The sequence below is a fragment of the Lissotriton helveticus genome, chromosome 2_1 (genome assembly GCF_964261635.1).
Source record: "Lissotriton helveticus chromosome 2_1, aLisHel1.1, whole genome shotgun sequence".
In the NCBI taxonomy this organism is placed as follows: Eukaryota; Metazoa; Chordata; class Amphibia; order Caudata; family Salamandridae; genus Lissotriton; species Lissotriton helveticus.
Window position 1 is genome coordinate 1,065,049,895 of NC_136059.1, and position 24,804 is coordinate 1,065,074,698.

General features: G+C 46.0%; 1 protein-coding gene across 1 annotated transcript in view; it reads left to right on the plus strand.

Moving 5' to 3' along the window:
• The first annotated feature begins 594 nt into the window (after positions 1-594).
• Positions 595-24,804, plus strand: part of GLDC (glycine decarboxylase) — a 329,331-nt gene continuing 305,121 nt past the window's right edge. Inside the window, 3 exon segments of the mRNA XM_078675866.1 lie at positions 595-738; positions 740-887; positions 2,218-2,296. Coding sequence (XP_078531992.1) covers positions 668-738; positions 740-887; positions 2,218-2,296 — 298 coding nt within the window. The 5' untranslated portion in view covers positions 595-667.

Genomic DNA, 24,804 nt, shown 5'->3' on the forward strand with positions numbered 1-24,804 from the left:
TTGCCTCATGTAATGTAACGTTTGATTCTGTAATTTGCTCACTTGCAATGTTCTCATGTATCAGTTCTGTTCCTATTGTGAAGCGCTCTGACACCTTCGGGTAAAGTCCGCGCTATATAAAAATGCATAAATAAATAAATAAATAAATAAATCTATTCACCATGCAATATAATGCCACTACACACCACACAAGTCCACCAGACACAATTCCACATGTAACAATTGCAATTCAAACCACATAATTCCACTCCAGATACATACTCTCCAAACAAAAACACCTGGGTGAAATTCGCAAAGTCAGTAGCTCAAACTCTCATAAATGTGAGATCGATTGCATTTCAAATGCTTGTTACAAAAGACTCCAAAGTGGGAAAAGACACTGGGCGTTGTTGAAATAGCGTGACTGTGCCCTCCGGGCGGTTCTTCTGGGAACAGGCTGCGTGCCTCGTGGGTGTTAGTTCCTTGTGCACATTGCTGGTCCTGGGCGTCAGGGGGGCTTGTCCGGCGCGCCGGCCCCCATTGGCTGAGCAGCGTATAAGGCGTGGCCGCGCAGGGGGCGCGATCACCAGGGGGAGCTGCAGGTGAAGTGAGAGCGCGAGCCAAACTTTCAGCAGTTGCTCGACTGACTGACGTCTCGCGCGCCCGCCCGGCATCCTCCGCCAGCAGCATGCAGAGCTGTGCTTCAGCCTGGGGGCTCTTCTGCCGCCGCTCCCGCTCTCTGGCGGGCGGCAGGCGGCTCCTGCCCCACGCCTGGCAGCGTGCAGGAGCCGGTGTGCGCCCCCCGGCACATCGAGCGCCTCGTCCCTCGCCACGATGACTTCTCAGAGAGGCACATCGGACCCAGGGACAAAGAGAAGCGGGAGATGCTGCGCACCTTGGGGCTCGGGGTGAGTGTGAGGGGGCTCGCAGGTGGGAGGGAGGGTGGGGGCGCGCCCAGTCAGCACGGGTGTCCCCAGAGGCACTTGTTGCTCTACTGTGTGGCTCTCCTCGCCCCTTAAAAGGGGCATCATTGTTTACCCTACATTAAAACAAATGCTAGTTCACTGTACTCGCCAGGGGCGATCGAACGCCCCTGGGGTGCGGAGGCGTCATTATGGGGTCTCCTCGCCCCTTAAAAGGGGCATCATTGTTTACCCCACATTAAAAAAAGCTAATTCACTGTACCCGCCAGGGGCGATCGAACGGCGCGGGGGCGTCCTTATGGGGGTGTTCAACCCTTCAAAATGGGCACCCATTCAGCCCAAGTCCGACGAAAATCTGAGAGATGCCAGACTGGGGGGGGGGGGGGTCTTATCGCATTCTGCGGGGGCGTTATTTTAGGTTAGCCCACTGGTACCCGCATCCTGGACAGGTATTCAACTGGAGAAATCACTCGTGAATGCGAATGACGGGTATATGGGCCCTATGAGGGGCAACTTGAGCCCCCAGTATTGCATACCTAACCGAGTCTGTGGACACCAATTTTAAATTTATTTTGTTTTGGAACCCCTACGGAGGTCCACAAAAACACACCAACAATTATAAGGACAAAGTTTAGTCTGTGGACACCCTCAACTGCCCGCCGAGAAGCCTACAGAGAGGGCGTCATCATGACCTGAAAGCAGGTGAGCTATATTCATCCAACATCACCGCTGTGAGCTGCGGCCACACGGCAAACTGCCAGACCAACCAGACAGGAGCGTCGCATTACAGAAAGATGATCTTATTTGGGTTGTATGCACCCAACATAAGTTGCTTCAGAACAATTGCATGTTGTGTCCAGCAGAGGGACTCGTTTCTACCCTAATAGAGTAAACACTGGATTTTGCACGCGACATCCACACAACATGCCATTCACGTAAAAAAAAAAATGACGGTGATATACTTGGATATCCCCCTCCCCTACACAATTCACCCATCCCTGCATCGCCAGTGTATATATATATATATATATATATATATATATATATATATATATATATAGTTAAAAAACACTATTTATTGGCTTTCAACAGCCCATTGTAATTTGGCACAATAATTCACAAGTAAAGTGGCTCGGATTCCCACGTTGGACTTAATTAAATGAAAACCCTGGACGGGAAACTTGGTAAGTGGTGCTATCTACATATATGCAACGTCCACTGTCACACCATGAACCAGCGTCCATTCATACCAGTTAAACATCGCATTGCATTCTTAACCCCAAACCCACCCCCATTTTCCTTCTTTTCTCTTCAGAGTATCGATGAGTTGATTGATCGGGCGGTTCCTGCCAGCATCCGCCTGGGGAGGCCACTGAAGTTGGATGACCCAGTCTGTGAGTGCATTTTTGTTTTCTTTTTTGTTGATATGCCATCCATTCTTTTCAATTATGCACTGCCCCCCACGTTTTAAAAGGAAAGATGCTGCATCCCCCCCCCTTCCTCATTCGTCAAGAGTTTTCACTTCAGAATAGACGCATGCAGTGAACTTTCTGTTCTCAGGTGAGCACCCGCTTGGAGCTGTAAACAAAAAAAATACTTTAAAGAAAACCCCGCTGCATAAAGGAGTATAAACAAACACGATGCACCTGCTCGGTGGCACGCTAGTACTTTTAAGTCCTCAGACTGAAATAGAAAACAAGACTTTACAGGTACTTGCTGCTGCGCTTTTTTTTTTTTTTTTTTTTTTTAATTTTCTTTTTAAGGCGCCAGGCTGGCTGCCAAATTATAAAAACATCTAGTGACTAAATGAACTGCCAGAGCGACTCTTAAAATGCCAACACCCCTTCCAATAAGGGCTGTGATTAGATTCTAAACTTCAGACCCCGCAGCTCCTGCGAGGTCCAAGGCCAGTTTAATCTGGTTAGGTCGAGATGACGTCAGACTCGGCGGTACCAACAGAAGCGAATATCAGACATCAGGGGAAATAGTTCGCGCTCTGCAAAACCGGGGGTGGTGCGGGAGATTATTTGTGGATTTCAGGCATGTGGGGATTGGGTTTAGTGTGCTTGTGCTTTTACGGTGAGATTATCGTGGAAAACAAGCAGCAAAACGTACTTTTAAATCTTCCTCTGGGGCTGTAAATTAATTCAGCAGCAATTGAAACACGATTCGGCAGTTTTTTTCCTCATACATAACACCAGGGCTGGTTTTAGGGTAGTACGACCGGTGTGGGGGCGCAGTGCGAGATGGAGGCGGTGCCGGTCACGGTGCAAGCAGTGGGGTGGTCATTGCTTGAAGTGCTGTCGTCTGCTGACGAACTAGAGTCGATGATGCCGGCGTCGGTAGGCCAAGGCTGTGGGGTGAGATGAGGGCGGTGCATTGTGTAAAGTTACGAGCGGTGCCCCCGAACCACAGTGCAAGCAGCAGTGTCGATTTTGGCGGGAAGTGGAGGCGTCAGGAAGGCCAAATCGTCGTTGGGTAGCGAGGCAGTGCAGAGTGCTGGCCCACAGGTTGCAGTGCGAGCAGCGGTTTGGTGATGGCATCAGCAGGTGTCGTCGGTGAGACCAGGGTTGTGTGGCGGCGGTGCCAAAGCTTTGGCTTGAAGCAAGGCAGTGCAGTGCCCACAAGTCGGTGTGCGAGCAGCAGCCCGGTGTTGGCGTCAGCATGCGAAACCAGGGTCGCGTTGCGGCGGTTCCTCTGCAGTGCCTTCAGGACACTGGTTCGGCAGGGTCGTCGTAGCTGTTGAGTGGCGTTCTTCGAGTTGCAGCACAAAACACAGTCCCCAGTGCTGCGGGTCGAAGAACCTGAAGTCTTTGCTGTTCCTGAGACTTGATGAACAGAACCTCAAGCCCTTGGAGAGTCTCACCAATTTGTTTGCAGAAAGTCCATTCAAGGCTTTTCACTGCCCAAGACAGAAGTAGCCACTGCAGGTCAACCCAGCAAAGCACGCAGCAAAGCGATCATTCCTTTTAGCAGCTTTTCCAGCTCTTCTGTGCAGTCTTCTTGATCAAGATGAGTTCTAAAGTTCAGGGGTCTGGGATCCAGTATTTGTACACAAAAATCCTTTGATCTTCCAGGCAGAGGGTGTCTGTGTCCGGCTAGAACCAGTTGGGCCTTCTCTGGCGTGAATTCCTGTCAGGAGGTGGAGACAGCTTTGTCAGAGGTAGACCAGGCCCTGTGAGGTGCAAGGAAATCTCTTCCCTCTTACCCATCGTAACCCAGGTCTATTTATCCCTTTCCTGACCTACCTAGACTATCGGGAGCCAACCTGCTTCCTTACCCATCTGTTGTCCAAAAACCAGACAGGCAATCCACATTCCAGCAGAGGCACACGGGCTGACAGAGCAAAATACCCACTTTCTAAAAGTGGCTTCTATGAACTCAGAATGAAAAGGGCACTCTCGCTAAAGGCTGTGTCTTTAGACGCTGAGTTCAGGCATACCAAACTTCATTCACTTATACCTTCTTCGGGCTACGTACGTGGGTGACACAATCCGTGCTGCAGGCCCTCCAGTAGCAGTTGACTCACAAGCCCCGGCACCCGCAGTGCCCTTTACTGGGCACTGACAAATCACACATCCAATCATAACACAATTTACCACAGGAGCACCAGTGCTTTACCACTGACCAGCAGTGCCAAAAGCGTGCAGAAACGTTATATCAGCAAAAACAGAGTCAAAACTGGGAGGGCAAAAAGCAAAAACTCGGGCGAAAGACGCCAAAAGATGCCAAGTCTAACAGTGAGTTTTTTGTGCAGTTGATCACATCCATTAATGCTGAGCCAACGTATGGTCCTTGTGCTTGCTGTCGCCATGAAATAAATGCATCTGCATTTACACCTTGCGTCAAATCCATCCTAAATTAAGAATTCATGCTACTCATTTCTAGTGATTAACAACGCTGACCGCCTTATGCAGGTGACAAAATAAGTGATGAAGACCACCTCAAGCAGGTGATATAATTGCAGATTACTTTAAATTTCACACTGTTTACCTGGGTGTCTAGCGGCCAATCCCAGAGTGCACCTCGCGTCTCTTCTACCAGTTGAAGGGATGGCAGAGTTTGGAGCCTTTTATCGGTGTAAAGTGTCATGGGGAAGGCAGGGGGTGATGTCTTTAGCTTTGAGGTGCCCGTACAGGACACTAACATTCTGTGAGGCAGCCCTCAAACCTTAGTACTTGCCCAACCGAAGCTGCAGGTGTTTTTTGTTCTGCACCCTGCTTATCCCTAGACACTTGAGAAATTGGAGTTTTGAAGTAAAATAATGAAAAGAGCAAAAAGATGTGCAAAATATAGAACGTTGAAAGTAGGTCTTCTAGCATTAACTAGGCCCACCTGGTGGTAGTAGATGCTCCCTAGGAAGATAGACCTGGTGCAGTACACTAGAAATGATAACACTGTGCTGGAGTTCTCTGCTGCTGAGAAGGCCCTGCGCCTGGTATGTGACACTATCTGGCCTCCTAAAGTACTGAGGTGACTGTGGATGACAGTCACACTGCTGGAACTTTCCACAGCTGAGCGAGCACTTTCAGGGGAAGCTGGTATTATCTGACCTGAAGCCCAGAGAAACCCATGCTGGACGACTTTCACCGCTGAATCGCTTTACTGCTGAGAAGGCATTTCCACAGGAAGCGCTGAAAAGGCAGTACAAGGGGAATGGAAAGATTGCACTGAAGTAGTCCTCTGATGCTGAAATGCAGCACTGGGGGATCTGGACCAAATTGGGCACCTAAAATTGTGGGCAACCACATCTACATGTTTATACCATGATAATCATGTAGAACTGATCCAAAGCTTATCCTTTTCAGCTGCCGAGAAGCAATCCTAGCGTAAACTGGAAGCACTTGCTTTTGGAGCCATCTAGTGCCTAGCATGTGCTGTAGGGGAAATTTGTCACCACCTAGGTATCTAACAGGACATAGATGGCACATCTGGATTAAGCTTGCATTGCAGGAATCCTCTACCACAGATCTAGCCTTACTTTCACTCTTCACTGTGCTATATATGATTAAATAGACCCTTGGAGGCTTGGGCAAATAGTATATCAACAGGTTAAAGTGTCTACAAGGGATTATTTCTTCTACTCATTCTCATGTGTTATGAATTCATCTGCAATAAGCTCGGAGCAGTAGCTTACATTGAGTAATTTAAAAAAATGAATTCCATATTTTAACATGAACAGATCTATGAAAGACTGCAAAGGAACAAAAAGATTCTTTCCGTACCTGTGCACGTCCTGCTAGAGCGCAAATCTGACTGTTCTCTCCACTGCCTGTAGCTGCGGACCATCCGCCGTCTCCCGCCGCCCCGCCGCTTCCACAAACATCAGAGCGGGGCCGCTGAGAGGAGCGTGGCGAGGGGCGGACTACACAGTCCATCAGCCCTTGAGGTCCGCCGCGTCACCCGGACAGCGCCAGGAGGCGCTCATAAGCAACACCAGCCCCACTGAGCGGGGGATTCTTTCCGTACCTGTGCACGTCCTGCTAGAGCGCAAATCTGACTGTTCTCTCCACTGCCTGTAGCTGCGGACCTTCTGCCGTCTCCCGCCGCTTCCACAAACATCAGAGCGGGGCCGCTGAGAGGAGCGTGGCGAGGGGCGGACTACACAGTCCATCAGCCCTTGAGGTCCGCCGCGTCACCCGGACAGCGCCAGGAGGCGCTCATAAGCAACACCAGCCCCGCCTCGCGGGACGCCGGGCAAAGCCCGGGCCAAGGGCGGGCCCGTTTTAGCCCGTTCTAGACTGATATAGGCAGGGCTGGGCCACCCCCCTTGGCTATCGTGCCTGGTAAAATACTCTTTGATCATCAGGTACACCTATTCGTTCTTACCTGTCCTAGCTAGTAGTTCCATCACAACCTACCGTGTACAGTTCCAGGTTTATTTACCATAACACGGGGGAGCAGAAGTAAGACGGCCTTGACCAACGCCCTGATCACCAGCCCTATTGATCAATTTATCTCAAGAACAAATGAAGCCATTGATCAGAGTATTTCTCTGCTTGAGCGAAGGGTGTCGCAAGACCTTGCAATTGCCAGAAGGTAATCAATGGGTCCCCTAGCCTCAGCGCTATCCCCGCTACAATCGGCCTCAAATATTCCGTTATTACAGCCAAGTGTCCTAGTGGAGATCCATTCCATCCCGAAATCAGTTGATTTATCAGTCACACATCTCTCCTCAGACTCTGATTCTATAGGTAATCTTGAAATAACTCCAGACCTTCAGTTACTCCAAACTCAAGATCCAGGTCCTGAGAATCAGCATATGGGGGCGAAGGAGGGTTATGTCCCTAAGCAGGGTAAAGATAAAGATAAGAAAAAAGGTAATTTTAAAAAACCCAAGTTGCTACAACTAATAAAAAGAGGCCAAATGTCCAGCCACTGCAGGACTTTTCAAACGACTCTAATACTCAATTTATCAATTTATTAGATCCATCTGTTAATCCAACGACCACGGGCACTGTGGGGGAGATTTGTAGCTTGTGTAGTACAAACAACCAGCTTTTGGCAAGTTTCAAGGACATTTTAAAACATCATCTTCAACCCTTAGAACGCAGTATGATTATCGAAAAACAACTTGCGAAACTTGTCCTGAAACCATCTAATCAGCACAGTGAGGGTCAACCGAATTCAAGGATGGGTAAAGACATTCCTCTCAGTATAGGTGCTCAAGGGGGTCAAAAGGATTGCGAACCTAAGTCGTCCAAGGCGACAAAAGCCCAAACCAATCTAACAAAGCCTAAAGGGCCACAAACCCCCTCCCTCTCCATCCCTGGAAGTGGGCCCATGATAAGACCCCGAGTACCATTCCTACTCGGCCAGTTCCATCGCAGCCCATTTCGTTTCAGCCCATTTCGTCTCAGCCCATTTCTGATAAGGGTCCCGCTCAGTTATTAAATCAGAGACCTATTCCATCTTTAATGTCTCGGCATTCTTCATCAAACGTACTGGGCGAAGGGAAAAGGGGGATTAGGCCCAGACGCCCGATCCATCTTCCCCCAGAAGCATCTCCCTATACTGTCATCCTCACGGGGGTCCCGGAGCTCCCGGTAACCACAAAGAAACCGTCTTGGTCTCTCCAGAATAAGGTCCTACAGTGGCTTAATGTAAATAGGCCAATACAACCTCCACATACTAGCAGAATCTCTACCGTACGTAGAGTTCCGTGGATAGGGACCGAACTTAAAAGTATACAGGGAGACTGTATCATAGTAAATTGCGATGATCCAGCCACTGTTGACTACATTTGCTCATGGCCAGCTTTGGCCAAGAAAGGGGGGATTGACGCACATAGTCTCTCCTTCTTTTACCCCCCAATACATAGCAATCAGTATCCAATGGTTCCAAATTGGGACCAGCCATCAGAGTGTCCCTGGAACTATGTGGGTCCCTGGTTTACTCAGAGGAATAGTAGTAGGGAGTGGGAACCTCGGCCCTGGAATCCTAGTAGGGAACAGGCTTCTTTGGTGGGATGGCAAGGTATTCCCATTAGAAATAGATACGACTGCCTGGAAATGGTCGATTGACCGTTAGCCATTCCACACCGCGGCAATCAGTTCCAGAGGGCCCCTGGGCTTCTACAGATGCCAGAGAGAGCTTTAGTGATTCATTCCGATAATACTAAAGTCCTGTCCGCACTACTCACCACCTGTGCCCAATCCCTCACTCCTCCCCATGGCCTCACAGGACGTGATCTGGAGGAACCTGTAAATCCTCCTGACTTGTCGTCTCCACTGACCGAGGGTCTTAAATTACCTTCCCCGATTGTGACTTGGAATAGCTCCTTGCCAATGACCACAACTGAAAATGTTAGCACAGCTATCCCGTACGGCCAAAAATGTAACTCCTCCCCATCTAAGGGGACGACCTTATCTGTTTTATTCTGGAACATTGCTGGTCTTCGTTCCAAGATTAATTTACAATCATGGGCAGACACAATCAACGAGAACCACTTAGTATGCCTTCAGGAGACTTGGTTAACTGTCCCTGTTCATCTGGTGGGCTTTAAAACTTTTTTCATTCCAGCAAAGCAGGGCTTGTTCGGAAGACCCAAGGGTGGTCTAGCAGTTTATGTAATAAACAACCTTTCCTCTACAATAACAACTAGCTTAAAAGAAGAGGTTTGCTACCAAATTTTAAAAATCCACCTGAATAACAGTTTTACTTACCTCTTGGTAAATTTATATAATAATCTTCAACCACTTGAGTGTGTGAAGATACTAAATGAAATTACCACTTTTTTAACATTACAGTTGAATAAGCCATCGTCTCTCCCTGTATACGTTATTTGGGGGGGCGATTTCAATATTTCACTATGCTCCAATCACAGAAATGGGAACTGTGGATTGTTAGATGAGACCGATAGCCCCCTGGCCCATTTTGCACACACTATTAATGGGAATTGCCTGAACGAGAGCCTCTTCTCATTGGAGATGGACTTCGCAAACGAGTTGGTATACCCACAAGTTGACTTCTCTCCGACATTTCATGGTAGGGGTCTGTCAAGTACAATTGATTTTATTCTTTGCTCACAGAGTATGAAGGGCCAAATAGCAAAATTTTGCACAGGATCCGATATCAGTAGTGACCACTTCCCTAATAGCATTTCAATACAACCAAAATCTGTTTCACTACATACAAATGTTACAAGCCTGTTAACACAACAATCGCTAAAAATGGATAAAGTGAACGGCTTTTCAGTAAAGTGGGCAAAAATAGATCCTGATGTAGTAATGGAGAAAGTTCTCAAAAAAGCCAGCCTCTGTGTAAACGACTGTTTAAATCCTGATTCCTCGCCTCAAACAGTCTTGGACAGCTTTGGCAGGATTCTGGGAATAATAAATGAGGAATTATCTCGTACGCAAACCATCGGCCGAGGGTTGGTTTAACTCCGGGTGTCGGAAAGCTCTCTCTAACCTCAAGGCAGCTCTCCGGAACATTCCGAGGAACATCCCTGAGATAATTAAACTAAGAAAGCTCTATAAGGCCGCAAGGGCAGAACGCAGTAAAGAAATAAAGGCGAACTTGTGGTCACAACTACATGACAGCTGCCGAAGAAAAGATAGTGACCTCTTTTGGCCAGTTGTAAAATCTCCATTCCTGTCAGATCCATCGACAGTCCAACATCTTGATGTCGTAGTGACAGCAGAAGAGTGGGTCGCCCATTTCTCGAGAATCTTTGGCGGATGCCAAACCGAGCCCGTAGAGGGGGTTTTATTGCAGCCACCTCATCGGACCCAAAGATCTTTCCAATAAACATCCGATTTGAGCATGGAGAGGTGGTCAGAGCCTTAAAAGCGTCAAAACCAGGCAAGGCCCCTGGCCCAGATGGGGTGCCGGTGGACATTTTCACTCATAACATCGAGCTCTGGTCCCCACTTCTCACCCAGGTATTGGCTGCGGTAACAACGACAGGTCTCATCGACTCATGGTCACATCTATTCTTCTCCCCATTTTCAAGAAGGGCGACCGGAATGATCCGGTCTGTTACAGGCCCATCTCCCTCCTGGACTCCTTTGAAAAGGTAGCGGGGCGACTGCTGCTGGAACGTCTTCAGGAGTGGGCAGCAACTAACGTCATGACCGACCTTCAATATGGGTTCCAGGCGGGTCTTGGGACTGTGGAGCAGGCCCTGAATCTCGCCCTTCTGATTGGGAAGTACGTGGGTGCCAAAAGGGGTCACCTATTTCTTGTATACGTTGACCTCAGCGCAGCTTTTGACTGTGTCCTGCACCCCAAACTTTGGGCTTTGCTCTGGGAAATAGGGGTTGACCCCGCTCTCATTGCATTCTTGCGCGAACTTTATTCGAATGCAACGGCAAGTGTCAGGTTCGGGATTAATGGAGAACTTTCCCCCCCTTTCTCAATTACCAAAGGGGTTAGGCAGGGCTGTGTACTGGCCCCCTTCCTGTTTAATTTATATACTAATGGTCTGGAGTCAGCTATGCTAGAAGGGAGCCAGGACCTTCCACAAATTAAACATCGCCCCGTACCAACGCTGCTATACGCGGACGACTCCGTCATCTTTGCTAGGACGCTGACCCAACTGCAAGTACAGCTCAACAAGTACTGTTCCTACATGGGATCCTTGGGCCTTAAGGTCAATATAAAAAAGACATTTGTAATGCACCTCGGCCCAAAAATTAAGAGCCCTAAATCTATCTTTGTTGAAAAAATCAAGCTTGAACGAACCCACGTCTATCCTTACTTGGGCATCTTGGTGGACGATTCATTGAGCTGGCGGCAGGCTGTGGCAAGCAAAAAGTTGCTCTTCCAGAGAGCAACGGCAGCCCTGGTCACCTTTTCAAGGAAACTGGGGAAACCGGCTCCTCCTGAACTTCTTACTATTTATTACGCAAAGTGTCACAGCGTGGCAACGTACGGAGCAGGGGTTTGGGGCTATGGTCCAATAAACCCACTTCAAACTGTTGAGAATGGGTTTGTTAAGTATTTGCTGGCCCTACCACAAAGTGCCCCAACCTATGCCTTGTTAGCCGAATTGGGTATGGACTACATCACGGACACCATTCGCTGCCAACCCATGCTCTTGTGGCACCGCATATGGATTAAAGAAGAGTGCCACTTAACACGCTCATTAATTTTGGATTGTATAGCCCTTGATAACTGGGAAAAAATACCCTGGCTTGTATATATAAGGAACTTTTGTCAGGACATGGGCCGTAGCAGTTTTTTCCAGGATCCACCCAGTATGGGCGACATCTCGAGGAAAGAACTAAAAAAGCTGTGCTTGTGCCACTTAAGAGCTCTTCGATGGAATTGGTGAAACCCGCAAACACTCAAATCGTTGCTGTTCAGAACTATCTGGGTATTTAACCTTATTTGACCTTCCATCTGAACAATTATGAAAAGTACCTTTTGACAAGGTTTCGTATTAATTCTTTTTTCCGGCTTGTAACCTTTCCAAATTCCCAAGACTGGTCTCCTACAATCATTCCTTGTCCCTGCGATGGTCTTTCCCCTCAATCAACATTACATATTGTTTTCTTTTGTAAATATTATACTTTTCCTAGGAAGGTCTGGATCCTGTCTTTACTGCGATTGATGGGTTTAAGATCCTGTCGCCCAGCATTTTTGTCCCTGCAATCTCTTGAGTCAAGTTTTATAGCGAAGTATACAGCTAACTTTTTAAAATCTTGTATCAAACATCGACCTAATTATGAGTAATCTATATTTTAACCAACGTTTTACAAGTAAATGTTTTTTCTTTATTCGTGTATAACATGATTGACTTGTCTGTGAAACGTTTTTACAAACGTTTATTTTTAATGTTATTGTACTTTTTATGGTTGCAATAATAAGTGGTAACCGAATAAAAGTCTATGAAATGAAAAAAACAAAAAACAAAACGGGTGTATACTTCTTGAAACACAAATTTATGTTGGGAAAATAAACATATTTAAGGGTTCATAAAACACTGCACATATAAACACAGTGACCGAGATTTAAACGTTTTTTTTTTGCTGCTCCTATTTAATTGACACTTATGTGGTCACCCATTCCATACACTATATACATAAAGAAATTGTAACTAATTATACAGAAAACAATTCCTCTAGTGAGCAAAATAACAAAGAAAATGGGTGCAGTTCGGTCTATGTAGTAAAGGCACTTTTACCTGTTAATATATGATTAAGAGCTGTTACATTACCTAAGTGCCAGCTGCTGATACGCTGGGTTAGGCTAGTGGTGCTGTACAGATGACTTTGCTGCTGCCTGTCATACTGGTGGACCCAGTGGAGAGTTGGGGCTGTTCTGCGACATGATTTGCACGTGTTGCAGTTTTGAGCTCATCTGAATGCATCTTTTCTTTGACCAGTGTTTTTTTGATTGTGATAGTGCAGTCATCCAGCTGGGGCTCATACACATGCTGCCTTGGTGTGCCACCATGGTGACTAGACCAGGGAAGCTGGTGCTGCGGCATTGACATGAAAAGGAGGTCCTGCTCTTGCTGTCGGCTGGCCTACACATGGGCGTAGCTTGGTCAGTAAGGCTGGGAAATATGAGCTTCAGATTTCCCAACAGTCATGCTAGGGGTCTATTTTTCAAATTCGTGCGCAGCAGAGAAGCCAAAAATGCTGCGCTGCGTAATGAAAGTGGGAAATCATCATATTTGGAGACATGGCATTCTCCTCCCTTCTCCGTGGCACTGGCACGCATTCCGGTAGCCCAGCGCCATGCACACATCATTGCACCTTATGCAAGGATGGATATCTGCATTAGTCTAGCCTAGGCTTTGTACTGGAGTGATACAGTACAAAATACAATGCTTAGACTAACTTTAAAACTTTTCTCACTTTGTGTGCTGTATAGTGCAGCGCACATGCAAAGTCGGAAAAGAAAGGAGAAATTAAAGCATTTATACATGAAGGTGCCTATTTGAAATTGGTGTTATTTTTTACCCAAAACTGTCTAAACTTTTTTAGTAAATAGGGTTGTCAAAAACCATGGGTGATTGCATGGAAACGCCCATGCACCACCCACGAAACGACTGCTTGGTGCTAAGTAATGTAATTGGCTCTATGTGCTGCTTTGCATTCATTTCAAGCGAATTTCCAGCACGAACCAGTTTTGTGCTGGAAATTAAATTGGGGGAAGAAAAGATTTTCAATGTGCGTCCCTTTTGTGATGCAAACACGGCACAAAATCTTAATAAATATACCCCATAACGTTAAAATACATTATACAGCAAGCCAGTGCCACAAGAGGGACTTAAGGGGCAGTAGAAAGGAAGAGTAATGCAGATTGGTAGGGGTACTAAGTGTGAAATAACCAAAACATTTTTTCATCCTCTTTCCAAACGGAAGAGTAGTGTGTGTGTGCATTTTTAGTCTGTAAAGATTACTGGTGGCATCGGACACACAGCACCATAAGACTGAAAGCACCTGCAACCCACTATTTATCACACCATACATTTATTAGGGTGGTGTAACACTTCAAACACCCCCTTGAAGCTACGCCCCTTGGCCTACACACTGTATCTCCTTCTCCCCTCATTCATGTGGACCTCGACATCAAGTAGCAGACCTTCGTCATCTGGTTGATGGCGGAAGCTGTCCTAGTACAGTGATGTAGCAGAAAATCTCGGGATCGGTGCCTTTCTGTTGCAGTGGCCATCCTTTGTAAATCTGATTGATAATGATAGGATTAGGGCCTGGCCCGGTTGGCCATTAGTCAACTGTTTTTTCCCCCGGTAGGCAGGATGCTTGGGCTGCCTTTTTAGTAGGGAGGGCCTGCCATGGCTCAACCAGGATCCCATTCTCCTCTAGTCATCCTACAGTTTTGAGCTGGTTTCAGCTTGTCACGGCTGATTTTAGTTCCCAGACCTGCCTGTGGGATGATCTCTGTGCTGTAATCTAGCCTTAGAGCCGACTTGGCGGCCTCAACCTTTCATTAAAGGCCCGCTCCAGTGTTAACAATGGAGCGGGCCTTTAATGGCTGGTAGATCCTACTAGGAGGGTTCAAAGGCTATTAAAATATTCCGCCCCAGAGGGCAGAATGTTCTAATTACTAAAAACAAAGACCTCTTTGAGCCCAAGGGGCCTTAAATCCCCTCAGGCCCCCAGAGGCATTTGTTCACAGCAGCAGCAACTGTGAAGGAAAAACATTAGAAGGTTGTTCTGCAGGCTTCTACTGGCCCGCAGAAGCCCAGAGCACTCGTGCTCAACATTCTACGGTTCTATTAGTACGGAGAACACAGGTAGCCAGAGTTTGTGTGGTCTACGCAGTACAGCCAAAGCGAGTTTCTTCAGAACTTAAGGCAGCCTTTGCAGAACTCACTCCACCGCACACTTTCAGTAGACCCTGTTGACCAACTTCAGGCACTCACAAGCTGCTGTGAAGGCATGAGACAAGTGTGGTGGTCTCAGTGTTGCTGTGTCAATGCTTTTTTTCTCTGCACTGTACCATCTGCCCTCATGTTTCCAAGATGTCCTATTCACCCATGCTAAAGAAAAAGCTATCAGTATGAAGTGCTGAAAACGAAAAAATTATTTGCAGATAACAAACTTCTTTGAAACTATCCAGTTTATTGTGGACTGCCACCGTTCAAATGTACATCTTTTTTCCCTAATAGTGCTTTACATTTTTGACAAATCGAAAACCCTTGATGTACTTCGCACTATTTTTTCATGGCGTACATTACCCACTGTGGGATAGCTGAGGGGAGGGAATGGACAAACTCACCCATGAGAGGACTTCAGATACTGATCAGATAACTAGTTTTCTAGATTGTACTAAAAGAACACAATCTCTTTTTTTATAAAAAGGAGGTGTTATTTCTTATTTTACATCACCCAGTTTATCAAGCGTGACATTTTGAAAGGCTGAGTTGGCCTTGCCATGATTTGAATTTGGGGCTTTTTGAGAAACAAATTGAGAAATGAACACTTCCTTTTTAGAGACTTTCTGCCATTAAAGATTTGTTTGGTTTAAGTGACACCAGGACACATTTTGTAGATGGTTCATCAGTTGTACTTTATGCCACTGCAATTTCGACAAGCATTGACAATGCCAAAATGTGCCACCTATGAGAGTAATTGGCTTTGTCAATGTTTGTGGCCATGTTGTAGAGCAGCATGACTTTGTGCAGCATGGATAAAACTAATAAAACCAGCACTGGCAAAGACAATAGGGTTCACCTATGTGAGCGCTATTGGCTTTGCCAATGTCTCTTAAAAATGTTGTAGAGTCGAAAGATGTGTATGTGTGTGTATACATGTGTGTGTGTATACATGTGTGTGTGTATACATGTGTGTGTGTATACATGTGTGTGTGTATACATGTGTGTGTGTATACATGTGTGTGTGTATACATGTGTGTGTGTATACATGTGTGTGTGTGTGTATACATGTGTGTGTGTATACATGTGTGTGTGTATACATGTGTGTGTGTGTATATGTGTGTATACGTGTGTGTGTGTGTATACGTGTGTGTGTGTGTATACATCTGTGTGTATGTATGTGTATATATATACCACAACTCCATTTTGCTGGGTGTCCCCAATCCTGCAGGGCGGGCTCAGTACCGGGAATGGAGATCCCGGAGATTTGCGTTTTTGCCACAAAGAAATAAGCCCAACACCGACTTACAGATCAGCTGACTTTTTTATTCGTCCGCATCGCGGGTCAAGAAAACACTCAAAATCATTACGCGTTTTGGCGTTCTCTTCGCCTTGGTCACAGGTGACTGCTATTTCATCTCCATGTGGTCATGTGCCTTCAGTTCGACACTACAGGTTCCAGAATGCACTAGTTGTTTCATCTGATAAGTACATATTTAGCTTTAGTAGTGTCACTTATCAAATGTCACAATCATTAAAAAATGCGTTCCGTGATTAAAACTGCAGAGTGCATAATAAATGTCCCGCAATGCTAATGGTATTGCTTTTCTTGTGGTGTTGCCAGAGAGGTTTTGCCTCTCATCTCCATTTTTCCATCTCATGCCGCTACATTGCTGTGGAAATCCATTAGTGCTGGCGTGCAAAAGAGAGCGGATCATGCCCCCTCGATTCCATATTCACCACAAAACTCCATTTTGCTGGGGGCCCCAAATCCTGCAGGGCGGGCTCAGTACTGGGAATGGAGATCCCGGAGATTTGCGTTTTTGCCACTGAAAGAAATGAGCCCAACACCGACTTAGAGAGCAGCTGACTTTTATTCGTCCGCATCACAGGTCAAGGAAACACAAAAAATCCTTACGTGTTTCGGCGTTCTCTTCGCCTTGGTCACAGGTGAGTGCTATTTAATCTCCATGTGGTCACGTGCCTTCAGTTCGACACTACAGGTTCCAGAATGCACTAGTTGTTTCATCTGGAAAGTACAAGTGAATGTGCGTGCTTGCCTGTGTGGTGTCAGTTAGGGCTTGTCAGGGTTAACAATCAAGTTAGCAATGCAGATGGACACATGGCCCATAACACCGCCTACCCCTCTGACACAGTCAGATATATATCTATATCTATATATCTATATCTATACAAGTTATTAAAAAACAGGATACAATGATGCAGGAAAGTAAAAAAAAAAGCATTAAAAAAAATAACCTTTAGCCGTGTTTCTCAACTGCCATTCTAGTCCACAGCATTGCTAAAAGACATAGGCAAGGCTAATAGTTCTCAAGGCAAGACCTATTGACTTTTCCAATGCTTGTTTTTAGTTGAAATACTTATTACTTCCCACCTGGACACCCCTTCACCATCCTGCCACGTTCCCCACAGGGCACCCTGCAGACTGTGTGTAAACACATTCGTTTCTGGAGTTGATCTGAGGACGTTTTTTTTCCCAAATGATTAACACTGCATCACCTAAAACATGCAAATAGAATTTAAAAAATATTTCACAGCTGTCAGCAGTCTTCCACAAGCAAACACATCTGGCAGTATCATGTGCAACCCCCCCAAAAATTTGGGGAGAAAGAATGTTTTTTTTCCTGCTGTGATTTCAATGATAGCTGTTACAAACATGTTCATTTATTAATCACTGAATATATTCCTGCTCTAGTTTGCAGTTATGTTATTCCAGAGCCCTCCAAGTTTATTTTCTTCAGGCGAGAACTCGGCCCTCTGCTCCCTTGTTGTCTCATATGAATGCCACTGAGGATTCGGTTTCAAATCGAAATAAGACAATTGGGAGATTGAATGGGAGATGGAGTTTTGAAAGGGAAGCGATTTGATGCAAAGCAGTAAGTAATAGTTTAACATGAAGATGGGTAAACTGCGTCTGAAAACGCAGTACTGGCATTCATTTTGGTGAACAAATTTTGCTGAGAAAATGATGAATCCCATTCCATGGTAAGAAATGAAATTCAGCCGGGGCAGAAAAAGTGCATCCTGAAAGAGCACACATTCATCCCTGGAAGGCAGTGTTTCAAAAACCGGAAGTGCCGTTCAGCTTCTTGGTAGTCATGGTTGCGCAAACAAGGCAATCCATACAGGAAGCATTTATCCATGCGTTAGAGCACAAAGCCCACATAAACAAAAATAAACAAGGTGACTGATACAGGGAATGTTAATCTGTGCATGAGAGCATAAGGTCCTCCTAAGAAAAAAAATAATTTTAGAAGTGACACAAAGGGGTCCGCGCTGACCGCATCATAGAGCTTTTTTCCATTCTGGTAGTTGGGGTGGGGGAGGAATAGACAAGAGGGACAGCGGGGAGGGGAGGGGGGGAGGGGTTAGTTGAATAAGGAACACAGTGGGGGAGAGGAAAAATGAACACATACAGGGGTGTGATGGGAAGAAGGAATGCAGTGGACGGGGTCTGGTAGGGTAAGAAGCAACATGGGCGGCAGTCCTTACGTGCCTTTCACTGCTGGCACAGTGAAGGCAGAGGAGGAAGAAGAAAGAAAGAAAATAAATAGTCCCTCAATCGCAGCGCCATCAGCATAAGGCCCCTAATCCAGGTGAAGCAATCAGTACTTGGTCCACAAGAGAAGGTGAAGATGGCTCGCACTGCCCAATTAGAAGGCAGTATAGAAGTGACAATGAAGCCCGCAAATCATAACTAATGGGTGGACTCTAAGCCTCTTATTCCATACAAGTCTCTCGCAAGCAAGGGCGCATGTGCTAGTGCAGGCAAGACCTATATAAGCCCTAGGATGCAGCCTGCGTAAATGTCTTTTTATTATTTGTTTATTTCTTTTTTAAAAGACCGTGGAGAGTGGGACAGGCAGACAGGCAACCGGATTGGGTGGGTGAGAAGCAGATGGACAACCTAGAGTGGGTGAGTCTTGTGGCAATCAGACGGGCCACAGTGGGTGGTCAGGGGGGTTGGGCAAGCAGACTGACAGAAGTTTTTTGGGGTGGATGATGGGGCAAGTAAAAGAACAATAGATGGGGCTGGGGGATTAACACGGGGGGAGAAGTACATGAGGGAGTCAGTTGTAGAACCCATGCAGTCTTGTAACATGCTTAAACCAAAAGAAAAAGTAGCCCTAGATTAGTATCCCTAGAATAAGGAGTGGAAGTACACAATTTAATGCATCAGTGAACAAGAGGTGGGCCTAATACACAAAAAATGATGCCTTCGGAAGGTTGCAAATAAGAAGGAAAGAAGGAAGCAGATAGGTGACAATGAAGCAAAGTGCTAAGCACTGGGGGGTGGGGCTCAAAGCCCCCTGCAATGCAACAAAAGGTCTTGCAAGAGATGACGCATGCGCCATCTGAGGCAAAATCTAAAAAGACATTTCAATTAGGAATTATGAATATTTCAGCACAAAAAATTGAATTAGCAAGATTTTTTTTTTCTATTTTCAGTTTATCAATTGTTTTGAAAGTTCTTTCTTATTAGGTGGCTAGGTTCAGTTAGTATAATTTATTTTGTGAAACAAAATGAAAACATTGCTGGTGATTTTTGTCCCACAATTAGTTTTTTACATGCGAGTCTCTGGGTACATTATAAATGCTACTACAGCTCGCCTATTTGTTGGTTTGTAGGTCGTTATCTTATATAGGCCTGGGCAGTGAACTTTGCTCCGTTCGCTTAGTTTTCTGCACTCTGGGGAGTTCGCTGAGGGCAGTGAACTCCGCTTCGTGGTTTGCAGCAGAGTTTTCCCCACTCGCGATCGTGGACGGTAAGTTTACGAGCTGCCCCTCGGGTAGCAGCAGAAATACCAGCACAAACTGCATTTCGCACTGCACTCCGCAATTGCGGGACTTTGCTGAGTTTTTTCTGTAACTTCAGACTTCCGCGTAGCAAAACACCAACGCCCATGCCTAATTTATATCCCTACGTAAAACAAGGGATAAGAGGTTTTCCTGCCGTGTCCTCTCACTGTGAAGATAAGGAAATCGAAATATCTTGAAAAGGGATTTCCCCAAATAAGATTGACCCTAGTGCTTAACAGCCTATTATCATTTCAGATAAACAGTATTCATGGAACGCCACAGTTGAATTGTTGTATCGACAACTTGTTTCCCAGTGTTATCTACATATTGAAGGTAAAAGTAATTTTCTTTAGAATATCCGAATAATCATGCTGTGATGCTTTTCTTCTATCTCTTGAATCTAAACTGTTTTTGTTCTCAAGCAGTGAAAAACAATCGCGCCTTCAGACTGACGGTTCCCTACATGCTCCCTGCTATATGAAATACTCCCACTCCCAATTTAACTTGATCCTTCTGTCCTGGGGTTATTGTTTTGCAGTTGAATGTTGATGCACCACCCCTTTGGGGCACAACCATCAGACTGTCACACTGGCAGAATACTAATTATGCCAGACCTTTATGTCCCATTTTAGTGCTGTTGCGCTGGAGAGAAATCCAATTAAAGATCACTGCAGTAGGCTCTCCCTGGCCAAGCTAGTCTTAACTCCAGTTTTGAAAGAGTAGAGTTTAACATTTCTCATGGTGAAAGAGGGGACCCTGGTGTCGGAAGTGCCGGCCTAAGGATGGTGCAGCAGAGTCTGGAGCATTTAGACCACAGTTACGACTACAATGGTGTGCAGTCTCGCCAGGCCACTGGAGAATAGTGAAAGGCAGGGATAGTGCTTGACTGATCCTATCGAACGGATGGTCTGCTTCTGAGGTTTCCCACACTACCTTAAACAAGTGCCTAGGGTGGACTCTGGGACTTGAAGGTGTGATCGAGCAGGGAGTTGGGCAAGCAATCCCCTGCGTCTGTGTCGCCATCACGCCTCCTGCTTGTAACTATCCCCTACAACAGTAGGTCCTCTGAGCTTTGTATGGTCTACATCTCCAATCTGCCACAAATCATAATGCCAAGAAGTCTGGCATTACGACCATTTCCTACCCTGAGATGATAGTGATACACAGGGCAAGAAATGACGTGAAAGCAGAAACCTCTCTTCCCACCACTTTAGAGATGGGTAGGTTAGCTTGTCTTCAGTGTTGTATCTAGGTGTTCTCTTTTTGAAAGGTTGGTAATTAAGGAGCAGTTGGTGAGGTCAATAAACACTGCTTTATAAAGCACACTGGATACTGCTCTGCACAATTCGCATGGTTTATGATTTGGATGTCAAGCATCCACTTCCTCTTCATTCAGCCGTCTAGTGCTCTAGTCATTGGGTTGTTTCTGCTAATTGCATCAAGGGCCCCAACTTTAAAACTAGGAACAAATGAAACATGGCTTCCAACTGGTGTGCTGCTGTCACTCATTGTGTCCTCCTTTGACCCTAGACACAGTTACTTATGTTTAGTTAAGCCAGTTGCTGTAGGGCACGTTACTGTGATCCTCCTGAAGCACCCTAGACGTGTAGATTAAGGGGAAGGCACAATTGTTAGTTGAGCTTAAAGCAAGTAATGTAGAAGTTTGCATGTGTTGGCTGTCTTCAGTCATAGATTCCACACCGTAACTGATAATGGAAGCAGCGCTGGCGACTTCCCATACAGCCTCGGTAGCTTGCTTCTCCTGAGGTAAAACGTACCTTTCATGGGTTACAGTGAAGGCCGCATTCTTGGTACCTCTCCAAGATGGTCCTCGCAGGCCGAGCGCGAAACTGCGACTGAACTGTGAGTATGGTTGGTCTTACCTGAACATTGTTATAATCCTCGCTATTGTTATTCCCCACTTGTCACACTGCATCTAGAGCAAGCTATGCAGTAATAGGGCTACTGGGTGGGGGTTGGGGTAGGAGTCGGGATTTCCTAAACACCGCTTGGACCCAGAGGCAAGAGGGTGCAGATTTGTTACGGTGGTAGGATGCAACCGCTTTGTCTGCTGGTAGGTAGGTTGCCCTCTGGTGTTGGAGACCTGATCGCTGTGAGTCAATAAATCAGGGTTTTGTAGAGCCCGACTACTCACCCGTAAGTGTCTCAATGTGTTGTGGGGGAGGGTGGGGTCTGCTGTTCAGTCGAAGTGCCAGGTCTTGAGATCTTTCCTGAATTGAGGCAGAGGTCTTGATTGTCTGAGATTCAGAGGAAGAGAGTTCCAGGTCCTTGCTGAGAGGTAGAAGGATCTTCCTCCAGCGGTGGTCCTGCGGATCCGTGGGATGGTGCCCAGGGCCTGATGGGCGGAACAGATGTCTGGTGGGGGTGTGGAAGGTGAGTGGGAGGACTTCTGTCAAAGTTACTGTTGTGGCCTGACACCCGTAAAGTGAAATTTGTTATTTATGATGGAATGAGGAAATGTGGGTCATGAATTGGTGTGCTGCCAACTCCTCGAATTGCTGTAATTATTAACATTGTTATGAACGACCTGAAGTAGCTTGTGCTGATATTGCACAGTCGTTCCAAAGCCAATAAATGAATGCTTAAATCGCGTTGGAAAAGAAATCTTTGTTAATAATTTATTGGTTGTTTATCAGGGTGGTTCATTTTGGGAACAAAGAGTGCAAGGGGAGCTTGGTGGGGATAAATTACTGCATTCTTTTGATTTCCATGGAAAGCATAGCCTCATCTAAAGAGGATTGTTGCTGAGAAATATCCCGGTTACATTTTCAGAGTACACTTGCTGTGTTAAAGGTGATAAATACAGGGCGCCAGTAGCTCGAATGATAGTTACTTTCCAAATGGATCCTAGCCAACCAAAACCTTTGCAATGCATGTCCTTTAGTTGGTCTAGACGGTGGCATTGTCTGTGGAACCTTGGCATTGATCGAGTGCTGGTATTGAATGTCAGCCGTACCCAGTGTGCACTGGCTTGGTGGTCACCCTATGAGGGCCTTCTGCTGCATAGGACGGCACTGAATTGGTAGCAGGTCTCATATACTCGCTAAGGACTCTAAAGCGATGGTTGGTTGAGCATCAGAAATCAGCACTGACTGCTTGCGGTACATGGATTCCTCACCTGGGCGTGATGTACAGCTGCTCATTCCAGGTAGATGTTTATTAATAAGTGTGTACTGATGAGTAAGTTGTAGCATGCAAGCAGCACCTCTCGACCCCCCCCCCCCGCCCCCCCCCCACCCCGCGGCCCACCCCCTTTAGAGGGCTATTCAGCTGTGTTGTCTTCCGTCCAGTCATTGATTGTGATGTTGGACCAGTGATTTGCCAAGGTCAAGAAAATGTAATCTTCAAAGTCCATTTTGATTGGTCATTTCGAAACAGATATCCGAAGGCACGCGTGGATTGAGACATCAGTCTCGTGATTGGCTGAACCAGTTCAGGTAAACTGAAAACGGTGCGCCGACCACACCTGCGCTCCAACACCGAAGGGGCCGGAGAGATGGAGGGAGTGAGAGAAGGCAACATGTTTATCAGTCGGAGCTGTGGTTCCACTCGCGTGTCGCACGTGATGGCCCACAGCTGTGCTATAAATACACACGTGCGCGGGGATCACAGTTGATTTATAGCTTTGTGTAAAGACAATTCACAAGACCTTATCATGTTTTTCTGGGCTTCAGGTTGTGTAACATTCGGAAAGAACATTTGCAAATTATGTTCTCGAACTTGTCAACGTGACTCCAGTTCCAATAACAACTAAATATATGTTTTTCAGTCTTGCTCTCCTGGAGTTTGTTTTCTTACACGTAAGGGTGTTCTTTCAGCTGTTCTAGTTTGTTATGGTTTACTTCTGTCATAAATCTTAATGAAGTTATGGTGTTGACACTAAATAACACAAGTTATTTTATATGTGGATGACGGTTTACATTAGTGTGTCGAAATATAGTGTTATGCACTTGAAAGCTTCGGTGGAAAGGATTCCTGCAATGCCTGACGGGAGGGAGGTTCATGTCGCATACAGATATGGTGTTGGGCAATTGTCTTTCTGCAACACAACCTAGATCAGTACACGAAGATCAGTGACCCTTCTCTGTTGCATCACCTCACACCACTTTTCTGTCTGCCCGAGGGTTTTGAGACCACGCTGGAGCAAATTAGCTTATTTACTTCGATCGGATTGATTTTCTTGTGAAAGCCAAAAAGAACAGCAGTGTAGCCAGGATGTGTTTTTCCATTCAGCTTTGCCTTGTGTCCCTCACCTTAACATGCTCAAAACTTGGAGTAGAGTTTTACATCATTTTCAGGACATTCTTATATCTGACTAACATATCCACCACTTTAATTACTTTCATATTTCACTATACTAATTCAACACTAATTCTTTATGGGTCTCGGAGTAGTGTGCTACTTGCCGAAAGAGCGATTCGACGCTTCGTCCGGGGTAGTAAGCGCTATATAAATGCAATTACAATACAATATCTGGAACTCCCCATATAATCGGATTTTAATACACAAACCCTTATTCCGAAATTGTTTTCAGACCCATGCGCAATCCCCTGTTGGTGAAGGTGTCAGAATTCCGCATTGGGTGGTGTGTACCACACCTGGTAATTACCAAGTGTGTTGTATACATCATACGTTGAGTTTCAGTTGGTAATACCTAAATTTAACAGGGGAAAATAATACAGTATTTAGAGACAAACATATTTTGGTGCAGTAAGCACCAAATACAATCTAAGAAAACCCAAACTGCCTGAAAATGGATAAGAAAGAGCTAATAAATGATATATTGCAAAAACGCTATCAAACAGAAGTTCCCCCAAAAGAAATAGCTGATCCAGCTCACAACAGGAGTTTTGTTTTCTCGCATGCCGCAGGACCATTATGGCCGCCGCCCCGCACACCTCATTCTGGACATACTTGGAATATTGTTGAACACGCGTCATTGAACGCTGCTCTGTTGGAGATTGGACTGACCTAAAAAGCAATCCCCTTGGTATCCTAACTATAGTGTTAGTGGACCCAGCCGTAGTTATCTATCTTAGTATCCTGACTTTGTTGTCGAGCCATCTGCTTATCCATTCTGTTCCTGCAGGTGGCATGTCAAGTTGCCCTGAATGCAGACGGATCTACCTTTGTTGTCCCACATTTTGAATTGATCGTCCTGATGGTGTGACTCACTCTGGGTTAGACACCGAAACGCGCATTGGCGCTGGAGAACCTTGTGCCTCGTTTTGCTTTCCAGTTGTACACACATTCAATAGTATACAT